Source organism: Delphinus delphis, chromosome 4 (genome assembly GCF_949987515.2).
Source record: "Delphinus delphis chromosome 4, mDelDel1.2, whole genome shotgun sequence".
In the NCBI taxonomy this organism is placed as follows: domain Eukaryota; kingdom Metazoa; phylum Chordata; class Mammalia; order Artiodactyla; family Delphinidae; genus Delphinus; species Delphinus delphis.
This window is the reverse complement of record NC_082686.1, coordinates 4,361,534-4,386,331: the sequence shown is the minus strand read 5'-3', so window position 1 is coordinate 4,386,331 and position 24,798 is coordinate 4,361,534. Positions and strand designations below refer to the sequence as shown.

The window sequence follows — 24,798 nt, the reverse complement described above, 5'->3', positions numbered from 1 at the left end:
TTTAGCATTTGGTGTAAAGCTACTTGGCAGTGCTGAATTCTCTTAACTTTTGCTTGTCTGTAAAGGTTTTAATTTCCCTGTCGAATCTGAATGAGATCCTTGCTGGGTAGAGTTATCTTGGTTTTTCCCTTTCATCACTTTAAATATGTCCTGTCACTCCCTTCTGGCTTGCAGAGTTTCTGCTGAAAGATCAGCTGTTAACCTTATGGGAATTCCGTTGTATGTTATTTGTTACTTTTCCCTTGCTGCTTTTAATATTTTTTCTTTGTATTTAATTTTTGATAGTTTGATTAATATGTGTTGGCGTGTTTCTCCTTGGATTTATCCTGTATGGGACTCTCTGCTCTTCCTGGACTTGATTGACTATTTCCTTTCTCATGTTAGGGAAATTTTCAATTATAATCTCTGCAAATATTTTCTCAGACCCTTTCTTTTTCTCTTCTTGTTCTGGGACCCCTATAATTTGAATGTTGGTGCGCTTAATGTTGTCCCTGAGGTCTCTGAGACTGTCCTCAATTCTTTTCATTCTTTTTTCTTTATTCTGCTCTGCGGTAGTTATTTTTACTATTTTACCTTCCAGGTCACTTTTCTGTTCTTCTGCCTCATTTATTCTGCTATTGACTCCTTCTAGAGAATTTTTAATTTCATTTATTGTGTTGTTCGTCATTGTTTGTTTGCTCTTTAGTTCTTCTAGGTCCTTGTTAAATGTTTCTTGTATTTTCTCCATTCTATTTCAAGATGTTGGATCATCTTTACTATCAGTACTCTGAATTCTTTTTCAGGTAGACTGCCTATTTCCTCTTCATTTGTTTGGTCTGGTGGGTTTTTACCTTGCTCCTTCATCTGCTGCATATTTCTGTCTTCTCATTTTGCTTAACTTACTGTGTTTGGGGTCTCCTTTGCGCAGGCTGCAGGTTCATAGTTCATGTTGTTTTTGGTGTCTGTCCCCAGTGGCTAAGGTTGGTTCAGTGGGTTGTGTAGGCTTCCTGGTGAAGGGGACTAGTGCCTGTGTTCTGGTGGATGAGGCTGGATCTTGTCTTTCTGGTGGGTAGGACTGTGTCCGGTGGTGTGTTTTGTGGTGTCTGTGAAATTATTATGATTTTAGGCAGCCTTTCTGCTAATGGGTGGGGTTGTCCTCCGGTCTTGCTAGTTGTTTGGCATGGGGTGTACAGCATTGGAGCTTGCTGGTCGTTGAGTGGAGTTGGGTCTTAGCATTGAGACGGGGATCTCTGGTAGAGCTCTCGCTGATTGATATTACATGGGGCTGGGAGGTCTCTGGTGGCCCAATGTCCTGAACTCAGCTCTCCTACCTCAGAGGCTCAGGCCTGACACCCGGCTGGAGCACTGAGACCCTGTCAGCCACATGGCTCAGAAGAAAAGGGAGAAAAAAGAAAGAAAGAAAGAAAAAAATAATAAAAGAAAATAGTTACTAAAATAAAATGTTTTAAAAATATATTAAAATAAAAAAAATTAATTTAAAAAGAAAAAGAGAGCAACCAAACCAATAAAGGAATCCACCAATGATAACAAACACTAAAAAATAAACTAAGATAAACATAAAACCAGGAACAAATTAGATGCAGAAAGCAAACCCCAAGTCTACAGTTGCTCCTAAAGTCCACCACCTCAATTTTGGGCTGATTCGTTGTCTATTCAGGTATTCCACAGACGCAGGTACATCAAGTTGATTGTGGAGATTTAATCCGCTGCTCCTGAGGCTGCTGGGAGAGATTTCCCTTTCTCTTCTTTGTTCGCACAGCTCCCGGGGCTCAGCTTTGGATTTTGACCCGCCTCTGCGTGTAGGTCGCTGGAGTGCGTCTGTTCTTCGCTCAGACAGGACGGGGTTAAAGGAGCCGCTGATTCGGGGGCTCTGGCTCACTCAGGCCGGGGGGAGGGAGGGGTGCAGATGCGGGGCGATCCTGCAGCGGCAGAGGCCGGTGTGACGTTGCACCAGCCTGAGGCACGCTGTGCGTTCTCCCGGGGAAGTTGTCCCTGGATCCCGGGACCCTGTTAGTGGTGGGCTGCACAGGCTCCCAGGAGGGGAGGTGTGGAGAGTGACCTGTCCTCACACACAGGCTTCTTGGTGGCGGCAGCAGCAGCCTTAGCATCTCATGCCTGTCTCTGGGGTCCGCGCTGTTAGCTGCGGCTCACGCCCAGCTCTGCAGCTCCTTTAAGCAGCGCTCTTAATCCCCTCTCCTCGCGCACCAGGAAACAAAGAGGCAAGAAAACGTCTCTTGCCTCTTCGGCAGCTCCAGACTTTTCCCCGGACTCCCTCCCAGCTAGCTGTGGCGCACTGGCCCCCTTCAGGCTGTGTTCACGCCGCCAACCCCAGTCGTCTCCCCGCGATCCGACTGAAGCCCGAGCCTCAGCTCCCAGCCCCGCCCGCCCCGTGGGTGAACAGACAAGCCTCTCGGGCTGGTGAGTGCCAGTCGGCACCGATCTTCTGTGCGGGAATCTCCCCGCTTTGCCCTCCGCACCCTTTTGGCTGCGCTCTCCTCCGTGGCTCCGAAGCTCCCCCCTCCACCACCTGCAGTCTCCGCCCACGAAGGGGCTCCTAGTGTGTGGAAACCTTTCCTCCTTCACGGCTCCCTCCCACTGGTGCAGGTCCCATCCCTATCCTTTTGTCTCTGTTTTTTCTTTTTCTTTTGCCCTACCCAGGTACGTGGGGAGTTTCTTGCCTTTTGGGAGGTCTGAGGTCTTCTGCCCGCGTTCAGTAGGTGTTCTGTAGGAGCTGTTCCACATGTAGATGTAGTTCTGATGTATCTGTGGGGAGGAAGGGCATCTCCACGTCTTACTCCTTCACCATCTTGAAGGTACTTGTGGCTAAAATTAATTAATGTTAAATAAAGAGTCATTCTTTAGTCAAACTGTCCAGACGGTCCCGGACTTATGATGGTTTGACTGATGATTTTTCACCTTGACCATGGTGCAAAAGCAATGCACGTTCAGTAGAAACTGTACTTTGAATTCTGAATTTTGATCTTCTCCCAAGCTAGCAATATGCTGGACGATCCTCTCTTGTGATGCTGGGCAGCGGCAGCCATAGCTCCCTGTCAGCCGCACAGCCATGAGGGTGAAGAGCTACACACTGATAACCATGCTGGACGCAGACAACCACTCTGTTTTTCACTTTCAGTATAATATTCAATAACTTACAGGAGATATTCAATATTTTATTATAAAATAGGCTTTGTGTTGGATGGTTTTGCCCAACTGTAGGCTAATATAAGTGTTCTGAGTATGGCTAAGGTAGGCTAGGCTAAGCTAGGGTGTTCAGTAGGTTAGGTATATCAAATGCATTTTCAACTTAATGATAATTTCAACTTACAAGGGTTTATCAGGATGTAACCCCATCGTATGTTGAGGAAGATCTACAGTCACATTTCAGGTGCTCTGTAGCCACCTGTGGCTACTGTATTGGAAGCATAGGTAGAGAATATTTCTGTCATTGCAGACGTTCTATTGGACAGCCCTGGTCCAGAGCACAGAAGAGCTCCATCTTTTAGAAACCTAGAAGGTTCCTCCCCTCCCTGGATCGTTTTAACCAAATCTTACCCAAGACTTGCCTCTTTTCCTGGAGGTTGTTGGACTTCAGAATGAGACAGTTTGGGATATTCAGAAAGAGTATCTCTATAGGAACATTTTCTAGAAAAAATATCTTACGTTTTCTAATAGCAGTCCATAGATTGAATAAAGGTAGCAAGTGATTAGATAATTATAATAATAGCAGCTGTGTTTGTTGTGTACCTGCTGTGTTCCAGGGTTTTGTTCTAAATGGTCTACAGTATTAACTCTCTTAATATTAACCCCATGAGGTATGGTACTGTACTTGTCCCGACTTTTTAGTTGAGGAAACCGAGGTCCAGAGAGTTAATTAACTTGACTTAAGGTCACACATGGCTCCTAAGTGGTTGAAGTACTATTTGCCTGCAGGCAGTGTAACTCCAGCTGCCTCTCGTCTCTCTGTAAATGGCACCGAAACATCCAGAATGTTCGCCCATGAGGGAAATAGCAAGCTGGTCAGTACACTGCAGAGGACGTGCTACTTAGCTGGTCAGCCTGGTCCATCTTATCAGTAACTGGCAGATTCTAATGAGTTTTCTGTAGTCTGGACAGAGTAAAAATAAAAAAAAAACTTCTCCAAAGGAAGTCATGGTACTATAGAATATTTGGGGAGATAATAATCTTCTAGATCAGGAGTTGGCAAACTAGGGCTGACAGGCCACATCCAACCTGCTGCCTGTTTTTGTAAATAAAGTTTTATTGGAACACAGACACACGTTTGTTTATCTGTCGTCTGTGGCTGCTTCTTCACTAGCAGAGTGGAGTAGTAACAGAAATCATGTGACCCGCAAAACCTGAAAGATTTGTTCTCTGGCCCTTTACAGAAAAAGTTTGCCAACCCTGTGCTAGATTACATTCTCTAAGCCTTTCAAAATAATTAGCCTCTTCCATTAGCCGTAGTGTTTTGCAGTCAAATGCTCTACCACTGATCTATACCCCCAGCAGTAGTGCAGTTTTAAACTTATGGAATGACCCCAAATTGTCAAAAGGGACTGACAATTTAGTATTTTAATTGCTTTTCATCCTAAACGTGTGCAGTCCCTGCTGTGTGCCAGGCATCGTCACTGAATTGATGTTGGCACTAAAACTTGGCACTAAAACACCAACCCTCAAGTGCCTGCATTTCAGTGACCTTCTACGCGCTTTATACGTATAACTTCTGATGGGTCCCTTGGAGCTCCATGTGCCCGGGGTGCATCCCCACTTACTTTTCGGTCTGTGCCTGCCCTTGTCAGAAGACGTCTGGACGTAAAATGTTCACTTAATGCTGCTCTCTTTTTAAGATCATGGTGGAGTTAGCTAAAGTAGTCAGAAAATGTTAAGATTAAATATTCTTCATATTTCATATCCCATTATGAAGTTAGAATAAATTAAATTTCTCCAAAATGTGTCTGCCAGGCATTTTAAAAATAACCTATTTTCCCTGATTATAAGAAGTTATATATGCAGAAAATATGGAAGGATCTAACCACAAGAATGAGAGTTTCCCCTACAAAACCCCACCACCCAGAGGTAGCACTGCTAATGTCGGAATGTATTTAATTTTTTGAAGAAGATTCTGCCACATATACAAATGTTTCTTTTACCTTATTTTTCTACTGTGTCATTGTCATTGTCTTACTCAACAGCATTTTTCAGGTACATCATATGGATGTACCATAATTTACTAAACTATTTCCTTTTTACTGTGCATTTAGGTTGTTTCCAACTGTTTGCTGTTATAAGTAAAACATAATGACTGTCTTTGTTCATGAATCTCTGTTTGCGTCATGGGTGTTTTTCTTAGGATCAGATTCTCAGAAGTACAATTACTGAATTAAAGACTGTTACCATTTTTAAAGCTTATGAGATGTATCGAAAAAAAGTCATATCATCCCTGACTTAACTTTCTCCCTGACTCCCAAAAAGACCATATAATCCATACAGCAAATTCATATACTCCTGTAGCAAACACTTAGTAACATGTATTAATGTTCAGAGATTTCGTATTAAAACAAAATGAAATGAAAACTGCAGACAAACAGGAACACTTTACAAGGATAGATTTGGTGATTTGACACTTCTCTTAGGAGTCTGATCATTTTCCTAGGGGAAGCCTGGTTTGAATGCCCAGATATTTGCTCAGAGATGCCCCTTGGGTTCCTGCCTCTAGTCAACAGAGTTTTCAAGCTCAATTAGGTGTAAGAATGACCTCACAGGATTGGACACCCCAGGACCTTGACACCTACTGTTCTCTCTCCAGGCTGCCCCTCCCCAGATAGCCCCATAGCTTGTTGTCTTCAGGCAGGTCTTACCCAAATGTCCTCTTTCAGAGAGGCTTCAGTGACCACCCTCCCCTCACCCTGCTCTCTTCTCTGGGTGACTCATCACTCTATCATCGCCTGGAATTCTAGGGGTTCATTTGTTTACTGCCTGTCTCTGAAATCCCGAGAGCAGGATTTCCATCTCCCCCCCCACACACCCATTGTCCCGTCTTGTTCATGTTATTCTGTTTCAGTAACTCTTACCCTTAGGGGTTGTGGGGTTGTCACAGTGACTTGTCATCAGCATCCTCCTTCATGTCTGGATATGAGTATAATCAGCTTGGGGCACCGGGACGACCTTGAGCAGGAACCTGTGACACCAGGCGGTCGTGCGGGCCCTGAGGAGGGACAGCCCTGGCACTGGGGGGGTGTGGCTTGATCTTTATTCATCCCGTTGGCTGTTTGTGTGAATCTGAACCCCAGGCCACAAGCTGGTGGCCCCTCTTTCTGGGCTGCCAGCCCCTCCCTTTGTCACAGAGTAGCAGTGCAGGGTTCCCGCAGAGCCAGAGGGCCAGGCAGCCCACATCCAGTTGCGGCGTCCTAGGCCAATGCACTTAAGTACAACACCTGGCTTACGGGGCAGGACTCGGGCGGAGGGAAGAATTAAGTTCGGGGCTACACGTTGACCCCAGCGCTCCCTTACGCGTGGTGCAGAAGACGCCATTACCCAAATGTTAGCGATTATTTTTTATGGGAAACGTCATCTTGTCAGCGTGAGGAGTCTTAATTATGAAGAATTGCTTACGCAGACCTTCTGGGCGTAGGGCCGCTGTCTTTGCAGCCATGATCGCCATGTGGTCAGAACAGGGACAGGTGGACGGGATACAGGACACGCTGCCTCTTCTCTTTTTCCAGGTCCAGCACCTACCGCCCCAAGGGCTTTGATGTCACCGTGAAGTACACGCAAGGGAGTTGGACTGGCTTCGTTGGGGAGGATGTTGTCACCATCCCAAAAGGCTTCAACAGTTCGTTTCTGGTCAACATTGCCACCATCTTTGAGTCAGAGAATTTCTTTTTGCCTGGGATTAAATGGAATGGGATACTTGGACTGGCTTATGCTACCCTGGCCAAGGTAAGAATCATGGGTGGATCTAAGGAAATCAAGTGATGGGACAAGATTCTGAAGCCAGACATTGGAGGGGCCAACAGTTGGGTCCAGCTGTCCGAGTCAGTCAGTGAGAATCACACGGTTGAAAGATCAGTGTTCGCACAATTAAGGTTATCTCTAAGCATTTTTAAAATCTAAGATGAATGGTGACATTCTTTGAACCTTCCTACAAGGTACAGTCATAGCATCACTTTTTACATTTGCCTTTCGTTTATTTTACTTGTATAGTTGACAGGTGTTAACAGAAGCTGAATCCGTTTGATCATGGTGTTTGTTTGGGGGGTTTTATTTGGGCAGGATTAAGAGTAAGCACATTTATTAAATTCATACATTCACATAAAGACGTGACACTGGAACCTCGGCAGGAAGAGGTGTCCCACCAGGCAGAGAGAGCATCGTGCTGCCTTCCCCTCACTCTGTAGTGGGAGCACAGACAGCCTGCAAGCGCGCCCTGGGGATCGCCAGCCACTGGAATTAGCGATGCAGCGAGGAGAGATGGTGGGACCCTCGCTCTCTTCAGCGTCAGAACCTTCACAAAACAGGGAAAGCCAGGATTGAATGTTCTCCAGTTATCTGTCCTTGATCCCACCCAGAGGAAGTGTGTTCATGAGCAGGATGGGTGAGGTGGGCTGGGAAATGTCCACCCGGAAGGGATGCCAGGGGCAGGCGGATCCGACACCCGTGCGTCCCCGGGGCTCCGGGAGACCAGGGCAGGTTAGCATACACTTGAGGAGAGGTTGCTCCTCCTGGCCTGTAAACGGGCACCCCGGCGCGGCCCCTCCTCGTTCAGAGTTAGGCTTCGAGCAGGAGCTAAGTGTGGAACAAAGAATCGTGGGTGCAGAAAGGCCTGTTTTCTCTCCATAAGGACATCTGTTCCAGCTCAGGTTTACGAGCAAGCGACGCAGGGCAGCGATGTGAGGGGGTGGAGATGGGCCAGTAGGCAGGGGCCGTTTCCCAACACTGCGGCTTCTCAAGGACAAAAAATAGCCCGTGAAGCCCTACTGAGACCATTGCAAGGTGTCTGAGACCTCCCCACAAGGCAGACTTTGTAGGCCCCTGTTACCCCATTTTAGAGATGTGTGGACTGAGGGTCAGAGAGGTTTACCCCTTGCCTAGGGCTGTCAGAGCACAGAGCCCCCTCTACGGAGCCCAGATGGCTTCTGGAGCCGTTTTTTTAGCTCAGCACTGTAGGAAATGCTTAACATGAGTTCCCAAACTTGTAGCAACTTATATTCCTCAATACTTTTCACAGACGATGTGACCTCAGGCAAAATGTTTCATCTTCTTGTGACTCTGAAAATAAAAGATGTATGATCGATTTGATGCTGGTTATTTAGAGGATGGTAGCATAAAGCTAAATTATCTGGAATTAATAATATGTCTAACTTCCTTGAGAATAGACTGTTTGGGGGTTCTTTTGGGTGTCCAGACTCCCCACATGACTTTTTATCTTTTCACCTATGAAATTCCAAGATTGCCAACAATTGTCTTCACTTCCCTAGGTTTGGGGAGACAGTAACAGGATTTGTAGGAAGTGGAGCACGGCTAGAAACAGGACTGGCAGGGCGGTCTGGGTTGGCGGCCCAAAGGTGTTTCTGAAATAGGTTCCCCGAGCACCCAGTGGGGTCACAGTGTGTGGTGGCCCCCGGCCGATGCCAGGTGCTTCTCATCGAGGATGTGGTCAGAACCACCTGTGGGGTCTCTCCCACTACAGTTGCCCGCATCCAGCAGCATCCCTGCTGAATCAGGTTCTCTTGGGCTGGTCCTGGGCAGCTGTGTGCTTTTAAACCTTAAAGGATCCCGAGTCCTACTGAAGAATGACCTGACAGAATAATAATAGATCCTATCCCGTGTGCCAGGCACCATTCCAAGCACTCTGTGTGAACTGACCCATTTAAGCCCCAGAAGGCCCTGGGATGCGACTATGATCCCCATTTTACAGATAAGGAAACAAAGGGACAAGTCACACGGTTAGCAGGTGGGCGGTGGAGCCAGGATTCAATTCCGGGCAGTGTTTTATCTCATTGCCTCTCAAGAAGGTGGACGCTGACTGGGTCATCACCAGACCCAGCCCGTTTCAAAAGGGGGCTTTGTCTCATTCCTTGACCCAAACACAAAGTATTTAGACAAGGTTACATGTAGAGATGGTACTGAATTCTGCAAGAGAGTCCACAGCGGCTGGGAAAGAGGCAGACAGGAGGCCAAACACAAAGGAACTAAAGAAATGGGAAGGTTTCTGTCTGTCCGGTAACACTCCTCTCACTCCCTCTAGAATTAGAGTTTCAGTTCTTACAGATTATAAAGAATCCTTCCTTATATGAACCGTAGATGCTCAGAAGATGCCAAGAGCATCTTTGCTGCTACAGTTGTTTTCATCAAGAACTAACCATTCGTAGTAACCAACTCTAATCTCTCTCCCAGTTGTCAAAGCCAAAATCGAAACATAGGTCTATGACCTTCCTTCCTGACCACCAGCCCCTGTGACCCACCCCCAGCTAAGACCTGCTCACAGACCATCCCTCCTTTTCAGTCCTGGAGAAATACAGCTGGTCTCTGAAGGTGTGGTTACATGTAACAGAAGCACAGAGGACATTATTGACATACGGCAATGGGGAATAACGAGCTTTTAAACTGCAGGAGAATAGAATCGTTCCTTTCCCGGTTGCCAGAGTTCAGTAGACAGCCGGCAGAGCTAAGCCACCTCCCAGGGTCCGGGATCTGGGATGTGACCTGTCCTCATGATTCAGGCACCTGTCATTTGCATGATGGACGACTACAGCTGAAACGGGTGAATAAAAACTTTTTCTGAAGCTGTAAAGGCAGCTCGTGGAGACACTGTTCTCTCCTTACTCTGAACTGTCTAAGATTAGAATCCACCACCTACCTGGGTAACCCACTTCCACATCTTCTCACGCCTGCCTCACAAGGCAGTCAGGATGGTAAATGGGGCAGCCTCTTAACAGCTTCCGGAAATACTATCTTATTTTTCCAACAGAGCCGCCATCCCAAAAGGAAAAATACCAAGTCTTAGGGAGTTCTGTTGGAGGTTTCTGAATCAGTGTACTTAATCATAAGCTCGTTTATTCCTTAGCCTTGAAAATATTAAATATAAGGAAATGCCATGTTGTATACCATGCCTGGTGCCTGCGTGGGGTCACTCCTTGTCTACACTGCGAGTCCTGAAGCAGCTGTGCTCTTTCCCAACCCTCCCGCAGCCATCAAGTTCTCTGGAGACATTCTTTGATTCCCTCGTGGCACAAGCGAAGATCCCCAATGTTTTCTCCATGCAGATGTGTGGGGCTGGATTGCCAGTCGCTGGATCTGGTACCAACGGAGGTAGTCTTGTGGGTATCTTTTCATTTTAAAGGGGGAACATCAGAGATCAGTGGGGCTGCTCTTTCTGCTTTATTAAGACCCTGATAGAAATATTAGACATGTAGGCATACATAGGTACTGTCTGTTATGAATAATCCTTGTTTGCGAGCCCTTAAAAATGGATAAAACTAGCTCTTATTTTTATCTTTCCTAATCATCCTGCCAGCTCATAAGATGATTCTCATTGCTTCCCCAAATTCCTTTATTTTTTTTTATTCCAATTGGGGTATAGTTGTCTTGCACTGTTGAGTTAGTCAGATTCCTTTAAAGCTTTTTAAAAACAGTTTGTTTGGAAGGTAACTGTTCTGATTGGGTGTGGCAGGGGCACATGAGGACCAGTGGGGTGGGGTGGCAGGTGGGCCTTACTCTGGGGAGGGGAATCAACGGGAGAGGACTGATTTCATAAATTTGGTGGGGAGATGGGGAAAACTGTACATCCTTTCTCTCGCTCTGAATACACGCACACACGCACACAGCCCCACACATATACACATACATATACACACATGAACACACATACACAGCTATACATACATACTTACATACACCCACTTACATACACAGCACACACACAGTGAAGCAGAATCAACACTGTGAACATGCCATAACCCAAGTGTCCCTTTGATGGGCCCTGCACCCAGACATCTAAAGTAGGAGGTGATGGGGAGAATGTCCATGAAGGGGCCCCCTCAGGGTGGGTGATGTTGACCCCTTTGCTCTCCAGCTATGAGAAGCAGGCTCATCTACTTTGATTGCTAACAATACACCTGCTCTCAGCACCTTTTTTATCACCTTTTCAGGGGAGCGGGTAGCCTGGATTTGTGGGATGATGCTATACAGATGTGCAAATGAAGTTTGGGTTAGGGAAGCTCTTTTGTTCTGCTTTCCATGCAAATGTGTGGGGCGGGAAGTCATCCTCTGTCTTCTGAGGAACTAAATTTTTGTCAGTCTGTATGGTTTACAATTTTATTGCATTTCTTTGCCAGTGGCTGGGGTCGGGGGCCGGAGGGGTGGGGATCTCAGTATCATGGAGCTGGAACTGTATGTACTAACTTTAGATAAGGGAAGCCATCAAAGCATCCTGATTAGACTAGGGTACAAAAGTCTTTGATCTTTGGACACATGGCCCCAGAATGTTCCCTGTTTAATTTTCAGGTGTATGTATTTATTTATAACATCCCAATAACTTGAAATTACTAATTCTAGTGAAGTTTTGCCTTATAACAACATGCTTCTCTGTGTAACTTGTTACATGCCTGTATATTTTTTTCTCTTATACCTGTAAATATCTTCCATCCCAGGTCCTGGGTGGAATTGAACCAACCTTGTACAAAGGAGACATCTGGTATACCCCTATTAAGGAGGAGTGGTATTACCAGATAGAAATTCTGAAATTGGAAATCGGAGGTCAGAGCCTTAACCTGGACTGCAGAGAGGTATTTCCGCACTGTGTCTACCTGTCTGTGTGTGCCTGGGTCACTTAAACATTACAGCTGGGACCTGAATGTGAACTCAGAGGGTACATTACATTGCGAGATAAATCAAAAGTTCATGACGTTAAAAGTTACAGGGCCTTTTTGTAGATGATTTTATACCAGTGATCCCCCCCAAAAAACATTGCTTCCTTTCAACTGCTTCTCTTAATAGAGAGGAATTAGCCTGAAATGGTGAGTGAAGAGAACTGTCCAGAACCATATCATCTTGGCCTGATGGTCCCTGATCTCGGTTCAGGACAACGAGAAGTAAGCAGGGTTTTATCAGTGTAAAGTGGGACTAAAAGATAAGCAAAATGAAACCAAAAGTAAATCAGCTTTATCCTCCATTCACAGCTAACCCCCCTTCCCCCCCAGTATACAGTTCTCACTCGAAGAAACATGTGCTCTAAAGATGTGCATGGCTTTTGATGGTGCTCGAAGGAGGCACACGTGCAGAGCTGGGAAACCACATCTCTCGTTAACCTCATTCACACCCTCTCGCTGCAGTTTGGCTTGTTTGTGGCACATAATGACGTGATTATGAGGATCTGAGGGAGACCTGGTCCTCTACAATATTTTCAGAATGGTTTACAAAAACCACCAGCATTTCATCAGCATTCCTTGTACTCTTACCTGTCATCACTGCCTTTCAGTTTAACCATCACGTTGTACCATAAGTTCTCATATACACAGATGCCTCTGAAAAAACAAGTCAAAGCTTGATAAAGGGATGGTGCATTCCATTGGGGTGGTGTTTCAGTCCTAAGGCCACAAATCTGTTTATTGTCAAGAGGCATTTACTTGCCATTGAAGAGTCCAGTGATAGAATCAGGTGGGAGGGCCTAAAAGAAAGCACCGACTCCGCGCGTGTGTGTGTGCGTGTGTGTATGTGTTTGTGTGTGAGTGTGTGTTGGAGAGTGTAAGCATTTATTTGGAGGTTTGATTCTCATATTCCTGGTTCTTTTCTGCCCCCCACAGTCAGCCAAGCTTGCCACATAGAGCAAACAACAAAACCCAGAACGTCCCACCGCCCAGCATTTCAGTGTGCGAGCTTTTCTTACACATACAAGCGCGAACAAACTAGATTATATTTCAATTAACTTTGTTTCTAAACTGAAATTCGTTTTACATGTGAAAAACTATGAGTCAGTTGCTGTATTTCAATTTCTCAAAATTCTTCACTCCTCCCACCTGCTACCTAAACAAATCCTTATTTCCTTTTGACCTGCTTGGTGTATTTGGTCATACGGCTCATGGATTTGCCGTAGAAGCAGGAGGATTAAATTGCCCACGACGCATTCCATTCCTGGGCAGCCTTGCTCATACAGTTATGTCCCTAGAGGTTGGGTGACTACTCTGGTCTTGGCCCACTGACCTCCATTCTTCCCACTCGGCCACATAAAGAATGACAGAGGCGGGGTCAGGGCTGGGAATGCCTCTGTGTGTGTGAGATTCTCTTGCTGAAGGTGGCTTTGGTTCCATTCTAAATGCAAATATGGGATATCTATGGAAAAACTGTCCTCCCCCCTCCTTCTCCACTAGCAGGGTAATAGAGAGTTGAGTTTTCATGATTTGTATAAATGACATTTAATGTATCATTTCAACCTCTGAAGACAAATGGGTCTTCCCTCTTTGGAGGATCCCTGACGGAATCTGGCCACACTGATTTCGGTCAATGTCACTGCCCTTTCCTGGCCTCGGTTTCTTTATCTATAATGAGAACATTGGGCAAGGAACTTCCCAAGTTCTGAGAAGCTGAAATGAATTGTAGCCACCAAGGAGGTACCGTGACTGCCGAACGTGTGTATCACAGATCCCCGGTGACGGCGGGCTGGAGCCGTGCCCTGATGTGGGTGCCCTGTCGCTCATGTGCCTTCTCCCCACCCCCTCTCCCCGTTCTAGTATAACGCGGACAAGGCCATCGTGGACAGTGGCACCACACTGCTGCGCCTGCCCCAGAAGGTGTTTGATGCCGTGGTCGAGGCAGTGGCCCGCACGTCTCTGGTGAGTCCTCAGGATGGATCTCAGAGGTCACACTAGGTCATGACCGCATACTGGGGAATACCGCCACGTAGTCTAACAGTCTCCGTCTGAGGATTTTGAGGTGGTTTTATTTTAATGATTACTTATTAAGTTCACAGTCTTACTCTTTGATATTAACCAGCAAATAATTCCTTCACTTTAACCTCAGAGGACTTGGATCTGAAGGTGTAGTGCTTTTTAGTATTTCAAATAACATCGTAGTTAGCGTAGTACTTTTTTAATCTCGGGGGAAAAGAACCACTTGGTAATATACTATAGTAAAGTAAGTAGTAAACCAGGAATATGTTTGTAGCCTTTAAAACAAACCAAAAATTGTACTCCTTTTTTGGCCTTCATCCAAGCTATGCTGGGATTGTAATTCCTACTTCTGTAAAAGAGTGAGATGCACAGAAGACAAAGAGTAATCCACCAATGTAATAATTCTTTTATGGCCATGCTTTGAAATACACTTAAAATCATGGTCAAGGACAACATGCCTTTTGAGGGCCTGGTTAACAGTATTCCCAATGTGACCCCAACTTTCCAGTTAGTTCAAGGCAACAGGATAGACCACAGGGCATTAAGTGGGAGGACCGCAGCCTTAAAGGGCAGATGGAATTGAATTTCATCTATAGCTTCTGCCACTTATTAGCTGAGTGCCGGGAGAGGGCTCTTGTGCCCCTTGAGCGTCTCCGTGTTCTTGTCGTGGGACTGTGAGGAGGGTCGGGTATAAAAGCCTGGCACCATGTGCTTGGTCAAGAAGAGCTTCTATTTCATGTCCAAACCACAGTGCTACTACTGTTTGTCTCGACACAAGATAAACGTTTCTTTCGACTTCGTGGGTGTCTTCGTAAGCATCTGTTCATGCAGGGCCACTCTGGCAAAGTGACCAAAAATGAGCGTTTCCTACACAAAGTCTTTCTATTGGCAGTGACCCCAGTTGGGGCTGACAGTCCCACAACTCCACCAGGCTGGCCAAATCCAAAGAATGATGGATAGGAGATGCACAGCAGTTGCTCTGTTACAGGTGACAGCAGGACAGGGGAAGGAAGAGCAGGGTTTTGCTTGTCCTGGACCCAAACTTGAAAAGTCTGAATGTGCTGTCGGAAGAACAGCAGGCAAGTCAAAAGAATGCAGATGGGAAAAAGCAGGAAGAAACAACACCGAGGTCCTTTGTGAGCTGAAAGGTCAAGGGAGCAGCGGACTGCCTTTTTTGTCCACTGCGTGTCTAGTATCTGCTGAATCAGAAAAAACTGGCAGGTCACATTCTTAGTGCCTTAAATTTAGAAAACTGGCTGAAAACCAGACTGCTGGAAATGCAGGGCAATATGCTGCCTTCTTCAGAGTAAAACTGGCCTCAGTGAAATTAACATGAGCACCCTCAGATTTGCTATTCTGAGCTAGGAGTGTTTTACAGCCGTCCCAAGGACGTTCTGGCAACATCAGCGTGTGACTCCAACAAGCCCGTGACCAGCCTGGGTCTCTGCAGAGTCCGTGACTTTGGCGGGGACCAGCAGGACTGTGGCAGAGGGGCGCTAGCACCCCTGAGGTCAGCACAGCACGTGTTCCGCAGTGCCTGGCTGTAATTAAAGCACGAGAAGGAATGAGAGTACAAAATTTGTCTGCCTGGTCTAAAATTATCCTCTGATTTCATGCCTCCATCAGGAGGGAGAGGCCTGGGGAGAATGTTTGTCTGGAGCAGGGAAAGCTCAGCGAGGGTGGGAGCTGTCTGTCTCATGGTGTGCAGACCAGAGACGTGCGCGTTCTCTCCCTCTGCCAGGTTCATCTCAGCCGGCTCTCTTGGCTTGGCTTTTCTTTCTTAGGAGAGGACCGGCTTTGAGGAGTTAAACACCATACAGATGCCGGGCTCTGTCTCTGGGCCCAGATTCTTCAGATGGCATTTTAGAAATGAATGGTTTGTAGGTCCGTAGTTCTTTTTAATTACTGAAGTATAGTTAATTTGCAATGTTGTGTTAGTTTCAGATGTACAGCAAAGTGATCCAGTTATACATATATATGTATTCTTTTTCAGATTCTTTTCCGTTATAGGTTATTGCACGATATTGAATCTAGTTCCCTGTGCTCTATGTAGGTCTGTAGTTTTAAATGAGCCTGGTGGGGAGTTCTGTGTTTGGTGGGGACCTGGGCTTCCTTCCTGCCCAGCTGTGGCCCCCTCGTCAGCTCAGGCACGGTGCTTCTCCCTCTTTAAGACCCAGAAGTAGGAAGACACCTCCTGTAAATTGACTTCTGACTTTCAACTCTATGATCTGAGTGTCCAAGCTCTCCCCCGGGACACAAGGCTTGTCCCCCAGGGAGGCTTTCCAGACTTGTAAGCACCTCTTTGGAGGCAGACGGTCCCCCTTCCAGTCCTGAGCTGTGCCTCTTAGGCAAGTTACTTGGCCTTTCTGAGCCTCATTGTTCAGCTGGAAATTGGAGCTCTGTGCCCTCGTGCAGCCCTAGCCACGCTTCACTTTTCCTGGAATCCAGCAAAATGACTGCGCCACCCCTTCTCAGCTCATCCAGCGAGGGGTCCTTCCCTGTGATACACATTTCAAACTGGCTTCCTTCTCATAAAATGTACAAACCTATGAAGGCCAGCATTAGAGACTTTGCAAATCGGCACTGACAGTTTCAGTGGAGGACCTGTGATGGGTGAAGAGACCGCACGAGCTTTCTCCCGGTTCTCTGCCCCGAGGGCGGCGGCACATGGCTGCGAGGCCCTGAGCAGGCAGCTCTCACTCCGTATTCGTCCAGGGACACCCAGTTTGCTCACTTTCTATCTTCCTTGACCTCTGCAGCACCCCTGCTCACCTTCCTTACCTGTTCTCTCAGCTTCCGTAACACCGTCCTCCCAGGACCTCTTCTAATGCCTGTGTTCCTCTTCATGGGGGTCTCCTTTGCTGCTCCCTTTCTCAGGGTGGGTCCTACGCCCCTCTCTTCTCCCTGTACCCTCTCCTAAGCGATCCCATCCATGGCCACACCATCACTTCCCACCCATTGGTCACTGACTTTCAAATGCATCTGTCTAGCCCAGGCTGATTCCTTGGAGGTTAGACTCAAAGAACCAGTGACCTACACAAATCCTGCTTGGATGCCTTAATCCCACCCCGTGTGCCAGAGCGCTCAGATCCCTGATGAATGATCTCTGATAAATGCACGATGGTGCCCCTAGGTCCTTCCCAGCCTCGTCTCCTGCCCCTTCCTGCCCTCAGCGCCAGCCTCCATGGCCATCACGTTGTCTAGTGGGACAGGTTCCGTGCCCTGCCTGCTCTCCCCACCACATCTCCCCGACGCCCACCTGCCCCTCAACTCAGCTCATGTGCTTCTTCCTCGGGGACCTTGACAGATACCCCTTCCTACAAGTCAACACTCTTCTAGCTCCACCCCACATCCCCGTCACATGCCCTCCTAGCTCCACCCCGTCACATGCCCTCCAAGCTCTGCCCCGTCACATGTCCTCCTAGCTCCTCCCCCGTCACATGTCCTCCTAGGTCCTCCCCATCACATGCCCTCCTAGCTCCTCCCCCGTCACATGCCCTCCTAGCTCCTCCCCCGTCACATGCCCTCCTAGCTCCTCCCCATCACATGTCCTCCTAGGTCCTCCTCTGTCACGTGCCCTCCTAGCTCCTCCCCGTCACATGCCCTCCTAGCTCCGCCCTGTCACATGCCCACCTAGCTCCACCCTGTCACATGCCCTCCTAGCTCCTCCCCTGTCACATGCCCTCCTAGCTCCTCCCCATCACATGTCCTCCTAGCTCCTCCCCATCACATGCCCTCCTAGCTCCTCCCCCGTCACATGTCCTCCTAGCTCCTCCCCATCACATGTCCTCCTAGGTCCTCCCCATCACATGCCCTCCTAGCTCCTCCCCCGTCACATGCCCTCCTAGCTCCTCCCCATCACATGTCCTCCTAGGTCCTCCTCTGTCACGTGCCCTCCTAGCTCCTCCCCGTCACATGCCCTCCTAGCTCCGCCCTGTCACATGCCCACCTAGCTCCACCCTGTCACATGCCCTCCTAGCTCTGCCCCATCACATGCTCCTCTAGTTCTGACCTGAGCAGTGCAGTGTGCTGGGTGTGTTAAAAGAGACACATGCAACATAGTCCTTCCCTCAGGGAGCTGGCAGGAACAGGGCAGGCCTGCTCTGGAAGCTTCACTGGGCCTGCTGAGAAGGCACAGAAGTAATTTGTAATTAACTTGCAGATTCAGCAGTTAGTGGATAAGCATGGTTGGCATTGCCCTTCTGGTCCCCGGATGAGAGGCACAGGTGAACAAACATTCTGCATTCTCGGCCATTCATTTTTTTACCCACGAACATTCCCTGAGTCTTTCCTGTGGGCCAGGTGTTAAGGCTATGAGGAGGAGTTGGGGGAGCAGACAGCACACCTGTGTCGTTAGAAGAATCAGATTCTAGTGCAAGAAACAGAAGTTAACCAATCACACCAATAAATTTAAAATTAAAACTGCTACAAGGAGAAAGGTCAAGGAGGAGAGATATATGGTGGAGTACCAGCACTGTGGGGGCCAGTCAAGGAGGGCTTCCTGGACAAGGTGGCATTGGAGGTGAGATCTGGGGGAGGAGAAAGATGTTCCAAAAGAGCAGAGAGCCCCCGCAGGGCTCTGCACCAGTAGGAAGCTTACTGGGCTCAGGGAATTTATAGGGACCTTGATGCCCAAAAGGGCCTTGAGCACCACATTTAAGATCTGGTCTGTCTTCTAAAGGGTTTTGCCTACTGCCGTGTGACCTTGGGTGAGTTATTTCACTTCTCTGAGCATTGGTTTCCTCATCTGTAAAGTGGAGGGGATGATGTTACTGCCCTGATGCAGGTGTTTGAGGATTAAAATACTTCGTGCTGCGAAGTGCTCCTAGCAGTGCCTAATACCAGTAAGTTTTCCACATGCCTCGGTAATTTTAATAATTGTGATTTTGTCGTCACCATCACTCTTCCAGAGGACGGATGTCTTGCTTTACATCCAAATTAAGCAGTGTTTATCGCCATGGGCATCTGGCAAGGTGATGAGGAGAGCTGAGAGCTGCTTCCTGTTGTCGTGCCAGACTCGTCATTGTTTGTCATGTGACCTTGTTTTGTCTAGATTCCAGAATTCTCTGATGGCTTCTGGACGGGGTCCCAGCTGGCATGCTGGACAAATTCTGAAACACCTTGGTCTTATTTCCCTAAAATCTCCATCTACCTGAGAGATGAGAACTCCAGCAGATCATTCCGCATAACTATCCTGCCTCAGGTATGAACTTGGACTGTGTTTTCTCTTTTTAACATGGAATGTGCAAAAATAAAGCACTTCATGCATAATGAGTGCATTTCAATATCACACCTGTATTAGGTAGCAATTACCATGATAGTGCTGCGTAACAAACAACCCCAAAATCCAGCGGCTTTAATCAGCGAGCTTCTATTTCTGCTTGTGAGTCTGGGCAGGTCTGCTGGTCTCGTCTGCCTTGCTCACGTGGTCTCTAGTCAGCTGGTGGTCGGCCAGGGATAGGTTGGCCTTGGTTTAGGATGATCTCCGACGGCCACACTTGCATATCTGGTGGCTCGATTGGTGGAGGGGTGGGGCCATTGTCTCTCACCACCCAGCAGCTGCCTCAGACAGTGGCAGCAGGATTCTGTGAGAGAGAAAAGAAACCTGCAGGTGCTCCTGAAGTCGAGGCCCTGGGACTGGCCACCACCTCTTGCACAATGTTTCCCAAACCAGGCCAGGGGCAGCCCGGTTAACCGGGGTGGGGATGTAGACACCACCTCCCAATGGGAAGAGCTGCAAGGTCACATCACAAGGGTGTGGCTACAAGGAAAGTTAAGCATTGAGGCCATTTTTGCAGAATCTACCACAACATCAATATATGTTTACTTCTGATTGATTTATGAATAGAGACTAACACTGGATGCTCAGAGATGGAAACAGCAGTTTTTCCATACTCAGTAAATCGTTGATTCCTCCTTTATCCTAAGCATCTTGTTACATAGACCAAGTTCCGTCTTCCCCCATCATGTGTCTCACCTCTTCCTCCCCCTCTCCATCCCCAGAGCCCTCACTCACATCCCCTCTCACTGCCACCTCAGGACCCTCCACACACCCCCACCCTCTCCTCCTTCTAAAACTATCGCCAGATTCGTCTTGCTAAGCCACAGCTCTCCACCCCACTACTACAGTCCTGGAGGCCTCACTCGCCAGTGTGGCTTTGCATGACCTCACGGGACCCGTGCTGACTCCCCAGCGTATTTCCTGCTGCGCCCTTGACCCTCCACTCTTGGTGGCTCTCCTCCAGCACTGGGTGCCCGCTGCCGTCTCCTCGCCTTTGCTTCCGCCAACCCCCCTGCCTGAAATGCCCCCGCCTCCCCACTCCATCTGTGTATCCACATTCTTCCCATCCTTTAAGACCCAGTGCAAACAACTCCTCTTTGTTGAACCTCTGCTGAGCAGAATGACCCATTCGTGAGCTTTGCCCTTCAAACTCATAATGCATGTTTTCTAGTCTCCACTCATCTGGCCCGGAATCGTATCTCCAGGGTAGAGTTTATGCCCTTGGCTTTTTCATTTGACTTCTTTTTTCTCTAATCGCACACACACTTATATTTCTTCTCCCATTAAATTCTTAATTCCTTGAAGATGAGAACCATGAGATTTAAAGATCATCCTTCCTTCCCTAGCATTGCCACGTGGTAGAGGGTGGTGCATAATAATAACTGTTTGTTGAATGGACAGATCAATGTGTCTTTGTTGCAGTTTGCTGAATTTGGGATAAAGGAGTGGGACTAGGGATAGGGAGAGAGGAATAATTTCAGAAGAAAAAAGTAAATGATAATTTGGCTTTTCCCCATTCTCAACTTTATATGGGGGGAAAGTGCATTCCACAAATGGAGAGTTGTAGGGGAAAGGATTGAAAGCTTTGTGAGAAATATGGCCCAACAGAGGACACATACGCTGAGAGCTGGAAGCTTGAGTTATATTCTCAGTACTGCCCTTGACTCACACTATAACTTTGAACAAATCACTTAGCCCTTTCTGTGTCAGTCTCTTTAACTATAAAAAAGAAATAATAATACTTGCCAAAGACGTTTTCAGAAGAGTGCAGTATCCTTGGATGAACACCACTGCATGGAGTGATGTTAGAATGATATGTTTTCAGCATCCTTAAAATAATGTGCTCTCTGTGATTAAATTTTGGTCAGCCCAACAGCAAAATGTGGACATTATTTCATCAAGGCGATTTGTAACTAAAGTTGAAACCCAGCTTGAGGACAAAGGTGAATGTGAACTGGAGAATAAATGGCATGTGGGTGAGTCGACAGTCAGGGACTCATAAGAAGTAGGAGGAAAGCAGGCACTCATGGGGAAAATCTATAATTATGTCCAGGGCAGGCAGAGCTGAAGGTCTGCTGGGGACCGCCAGCCATTTTTAGGGCTGAGCACTGGGGAGCGTGAAGATATAATGAGGGATGTTTGGGAGTATTGCATTTAATTTGCATAACTCTGGATAAGAATTCAGTTTTATTCTCACTTAGAAGACTGTAGATATCTTTTGTCTAATTTTGACATTGTCCACATTTTCACTTTTTAAAAATCTGCTTTCCCGTGTTTTCCTCATTTCTTATTCACCGTCCCAATCCCGTTTGCTTTCCATTGCCTTGTTGAGAAAGGATGGCAGTTAGGAACCATGACCCGATGAGAACCTCACAAGCGCATGCCTGGGAACAGCGCTGGGGGTACCCTCCTAACACCCCAGCTCTGCCCAACTGAAGCCCTTCCTAACATTCAGGCCAATCATCAAGGCTCCTTGTCACCAAAGTTTTAGAATGAGGCCCCTGCCCAGGACCGTTCAGGCATCAGCAACAGTAGATGGGCAACTGATTGCTAGTGCAGGAGAGTCATGCCAAAAAACAGTGTGTCCATCCCCAACCTATTTTCCAGAAACACATGTGGGCTGAATCCGATTTGGCCTGTCTAAAAAGGCAGCCCCCAAGCCCAGCCCACAGGCAAATTCTGATTTTTTTTTTCATAGAATCCTAAAAATGTAAATAGTTTCAGTCTAAATACCACCGGTTTGTCTATTTGTGCTATTTTAGTTAGAAAGCAGGCATGTTATTCTGAGACCCAGCAATACTGGAGCTTTCCCAACATGTTACAGAATTTACAGTCTGGAATTTTTATTGGAAGTCAACTGGCACACACACAGAAAGGACAGAGGGAAAGATACAAATTCAGTTTGTATCATGTTTGTATCGGTGTCATCATTTGCATTTTATTTGGTGATTTGGGGGGGTTTTAGTATGGAATTAGTTCATTCAGAGGTAGGAGTGTGTGTGTGTGTGTGTGTGTATGTTCTAGGACCTGCTTACAGAGCCCTAAATGGAAGCGTTTTGGTGGTAGCCAAGTGTATCCACCATCTTTTCTTAAGTTACGTTGACCCTCGGGAGAAGTTGTCTGTTTCATCACACTGCTCAAGCTCATTAATTTAATACCCATCTGCTGAGGCCCTACTGTGTGCCCGGCATATACCAGATGCCGAGGTGCCAAGACTATGTGAAGAATAGGATGATTCCTTGCTGTGAAGAAGGGTTTACAGACAGACACCAGTCAGTGCAGGGCTCTGACTGCTGGACTCACTACCTGCACGATGTCCAGCAGGTTATGACTCTGGGAACAATCCTGGCGTGTCCTTGCTCACCTTCATGCCTTGAGACCCCTTTCCCTCCGGTCCTCCCTGCACGGGGCAAGTGCGCTGATGTTCATCTTCCTCATGTGTCAGTTCGATCATGTATGTTTTGATCATGCAGGGAGCATGTGCTGTTATTCATCTTTGTATGGCTGTACCGAGGACAGCGTCTAGGCCTTATTAAGTGCTCAGTAAGTGTTGAGCACGTAGACGACAGATGGATGGACGGACAGATAGACGTCTCCTGGATGGGTGTACCTGTGCACAGTCAGAGGTGGTGTGCATGTGCCTATCACCTCAGTAGTGTTTGTCACCAGGCACATGGTCCCAGCTCCTGGATGTCAGGACTGGTAGCATCCTCTCCATCCTCCGTAGCTCCCAGGGCACCTTGGAGAGTCTGAGCACACGGCAGCCTCAACAGCTTGGTGGCGTTGCCTGACTCGTGTTTTTTCTTGTTTGCTCTTTCCTCTTCAACAGCTTTACATTCAGCCCATGATGGGGGCTGGCTTGAATTATGAATGTTACCGATTCGGCATTTCACCTTCCACAAACGCGCTGGTGATTGGTGCTACCGTGATGGAGGGCTTCTACGTGGTCTTTGACAGAGCTCGGAAGAGGGTGGGCTTCGCAGCCAGCCCCTGTGCAGGTAAGCGATGCTTGGATTGGACAGGGGGCCCTCACAAGAGCAGTTATCTGATGTCAGATAACTGACTTGGAAGCAGTTCTTGATGATGAATCAGTTGGCATTGAATTCTTTCACTCACGCCTATCTCAGAGATCAAAGTCTTATCCTCAAAGTGCACTGGGCGATTGCGGAGAGGAGTAAGTGAGAATAACCCATGTCAGACTTTCAGTCCAGTGCTTGACACATGGCAAGTGTGCACTAAATGTTAGTCATTGCAATTATCTCTCATATTAAACGTAAAACGGCATCTCATACCAGGAATAAAAATACTCTATGGGGCCTTGGGGATGAATTACAGTTTTTGGACAGTAAAAGCAAAATGAATAAAAAAGAAAATGCATAGATAAGCTGTGTGTATTTTCTTCCTCAAAGATATCCTCGTTATGAAATCAGAGGTAAATGCCTGTCATTGCTATTTCTAGAAATTCTAAAATCGTGAGTGCATTTTTCTCATAGTATTTTTTTGAAGAGTTGCTATGAGGGTGACACAGCAGCATTATTTGGTGAAGTCTAGCTTAAGGATTGGGTGTATCTTCAGAGAAACCAGGAGAGCACAGTAAAGTTGATAGGGTGGTTAAACCCCTTCCACTTGGAAATGTCACAGAGTTAGCAGCTTGCTTGAAATGAAGTGTTCCCACAACACACGATTTAGAGGGAGAATCAGGTACTTCTGACCGATAGCCCAAGCTAGCGAGGAGAAAGCAGATCACAGAAGTGGCAGGAGATGGAGTCGCTGGAGCACGTGCACCAGGGCGGAGGCCGAGGGAGATGCCATGCTCAGGATAGGGTTTCAGAGGACTGAAAATGTCCCAGTACATTGGATTTGGGATCAGGAACAGAAGGGAATCCCCAAGTTGTACTGGTAACATGCTAAGGGGGAGAACAAGAAATGTGAGGTAGAAAAAGAACTGACAACAAAAAGATAAAACAAGAAAATCAAGGGTTGTAGTGAAATACAAGACTGCCATGTAGTGAAGGAAAGAAAATATGGACTTGATGAAGAAAAAAGTCTTAGACATTAGATGTAGTTGTATGACAGGCAGGGATGCTGGCTGACCATGCTGGTAGCCTGTACTCGGACCAGACCTTCACTCTGATCTAAAACCAGCTGGGGGGTTTGGAGGCAAACAGAGGAGGTGAGGGTACACAGGCAAAATGCCAAATGATCACAGCTGATTTATTCAGGAGGTGAGGTTTCAGTCTTATTTCTTACTACCTAAACCGTGGTCTTAAAATAGAGGCCCAGTAAATTCCCACGAAGTAGAATAACAATTTGGAGAACAGAAAAAGAGAAATATTCAATGGAAAAATTAAGTATTAGGCCAGTTCCTATTCTATATAAATAAAATCATCTAACCCCAGGTACATATTTGATATCTTGCAATATGTCTTCTTAATATCAGTGCAGATTTCTTTGTATTAGTGAAAAGGCTTGGAATCCTTGAGACTTGACATTTTCTTTTTGTCTTAGTCATGAGTAAATGTTTACCTTTCAGCTGTGTATTAACTCTTTCAACCTGTTAGATATCACTGTTAGATTAGCACTGAAAGAGAGCTTTCTCTGTAGCATTACCTGGGACTGTACAACCTGGAA

The 24,798-nt window shown here is 47.0% G+C and overlaps 1 protein-coding gene across 1 annotated transcript in view; it reads left to right on the top strand.

Annotated features, from left to right (window-relative positions):
• The window catches only part of BACE2 (beta-secretase 2), an 86,793-nt gene that overhangs the window by 44,145 nt on the left and 17,850 nt on the right, over positions 1-24,798 (top strand). Inside the window, exons 3-8 of the mRNA XM_060009790.1 lie at positions 6,723-6,939; positions 10,191-10,319; positions 11,652-11,786; positions 13,728-13,829; positions 18,940-19,089; positions 22,997-23,165. Of these exons, the coding sequence (XP_059865773.1) occupies positions 6,723-6,939; positions 10,191-10,319; positions 11,652-11,786; positions 13,728-13,829; positions 18,940-19,089; positions 22,997-23,165 (902 nt within the window). The remainder of the gene's footprint in view (positions 1-6,722; positions 6,940-10,190; positions 10,320-11,651; positions 11,787-13,727; positions 13,830-18,939; positions 19,090-22,996; positions 23,166-24,798) is intronic.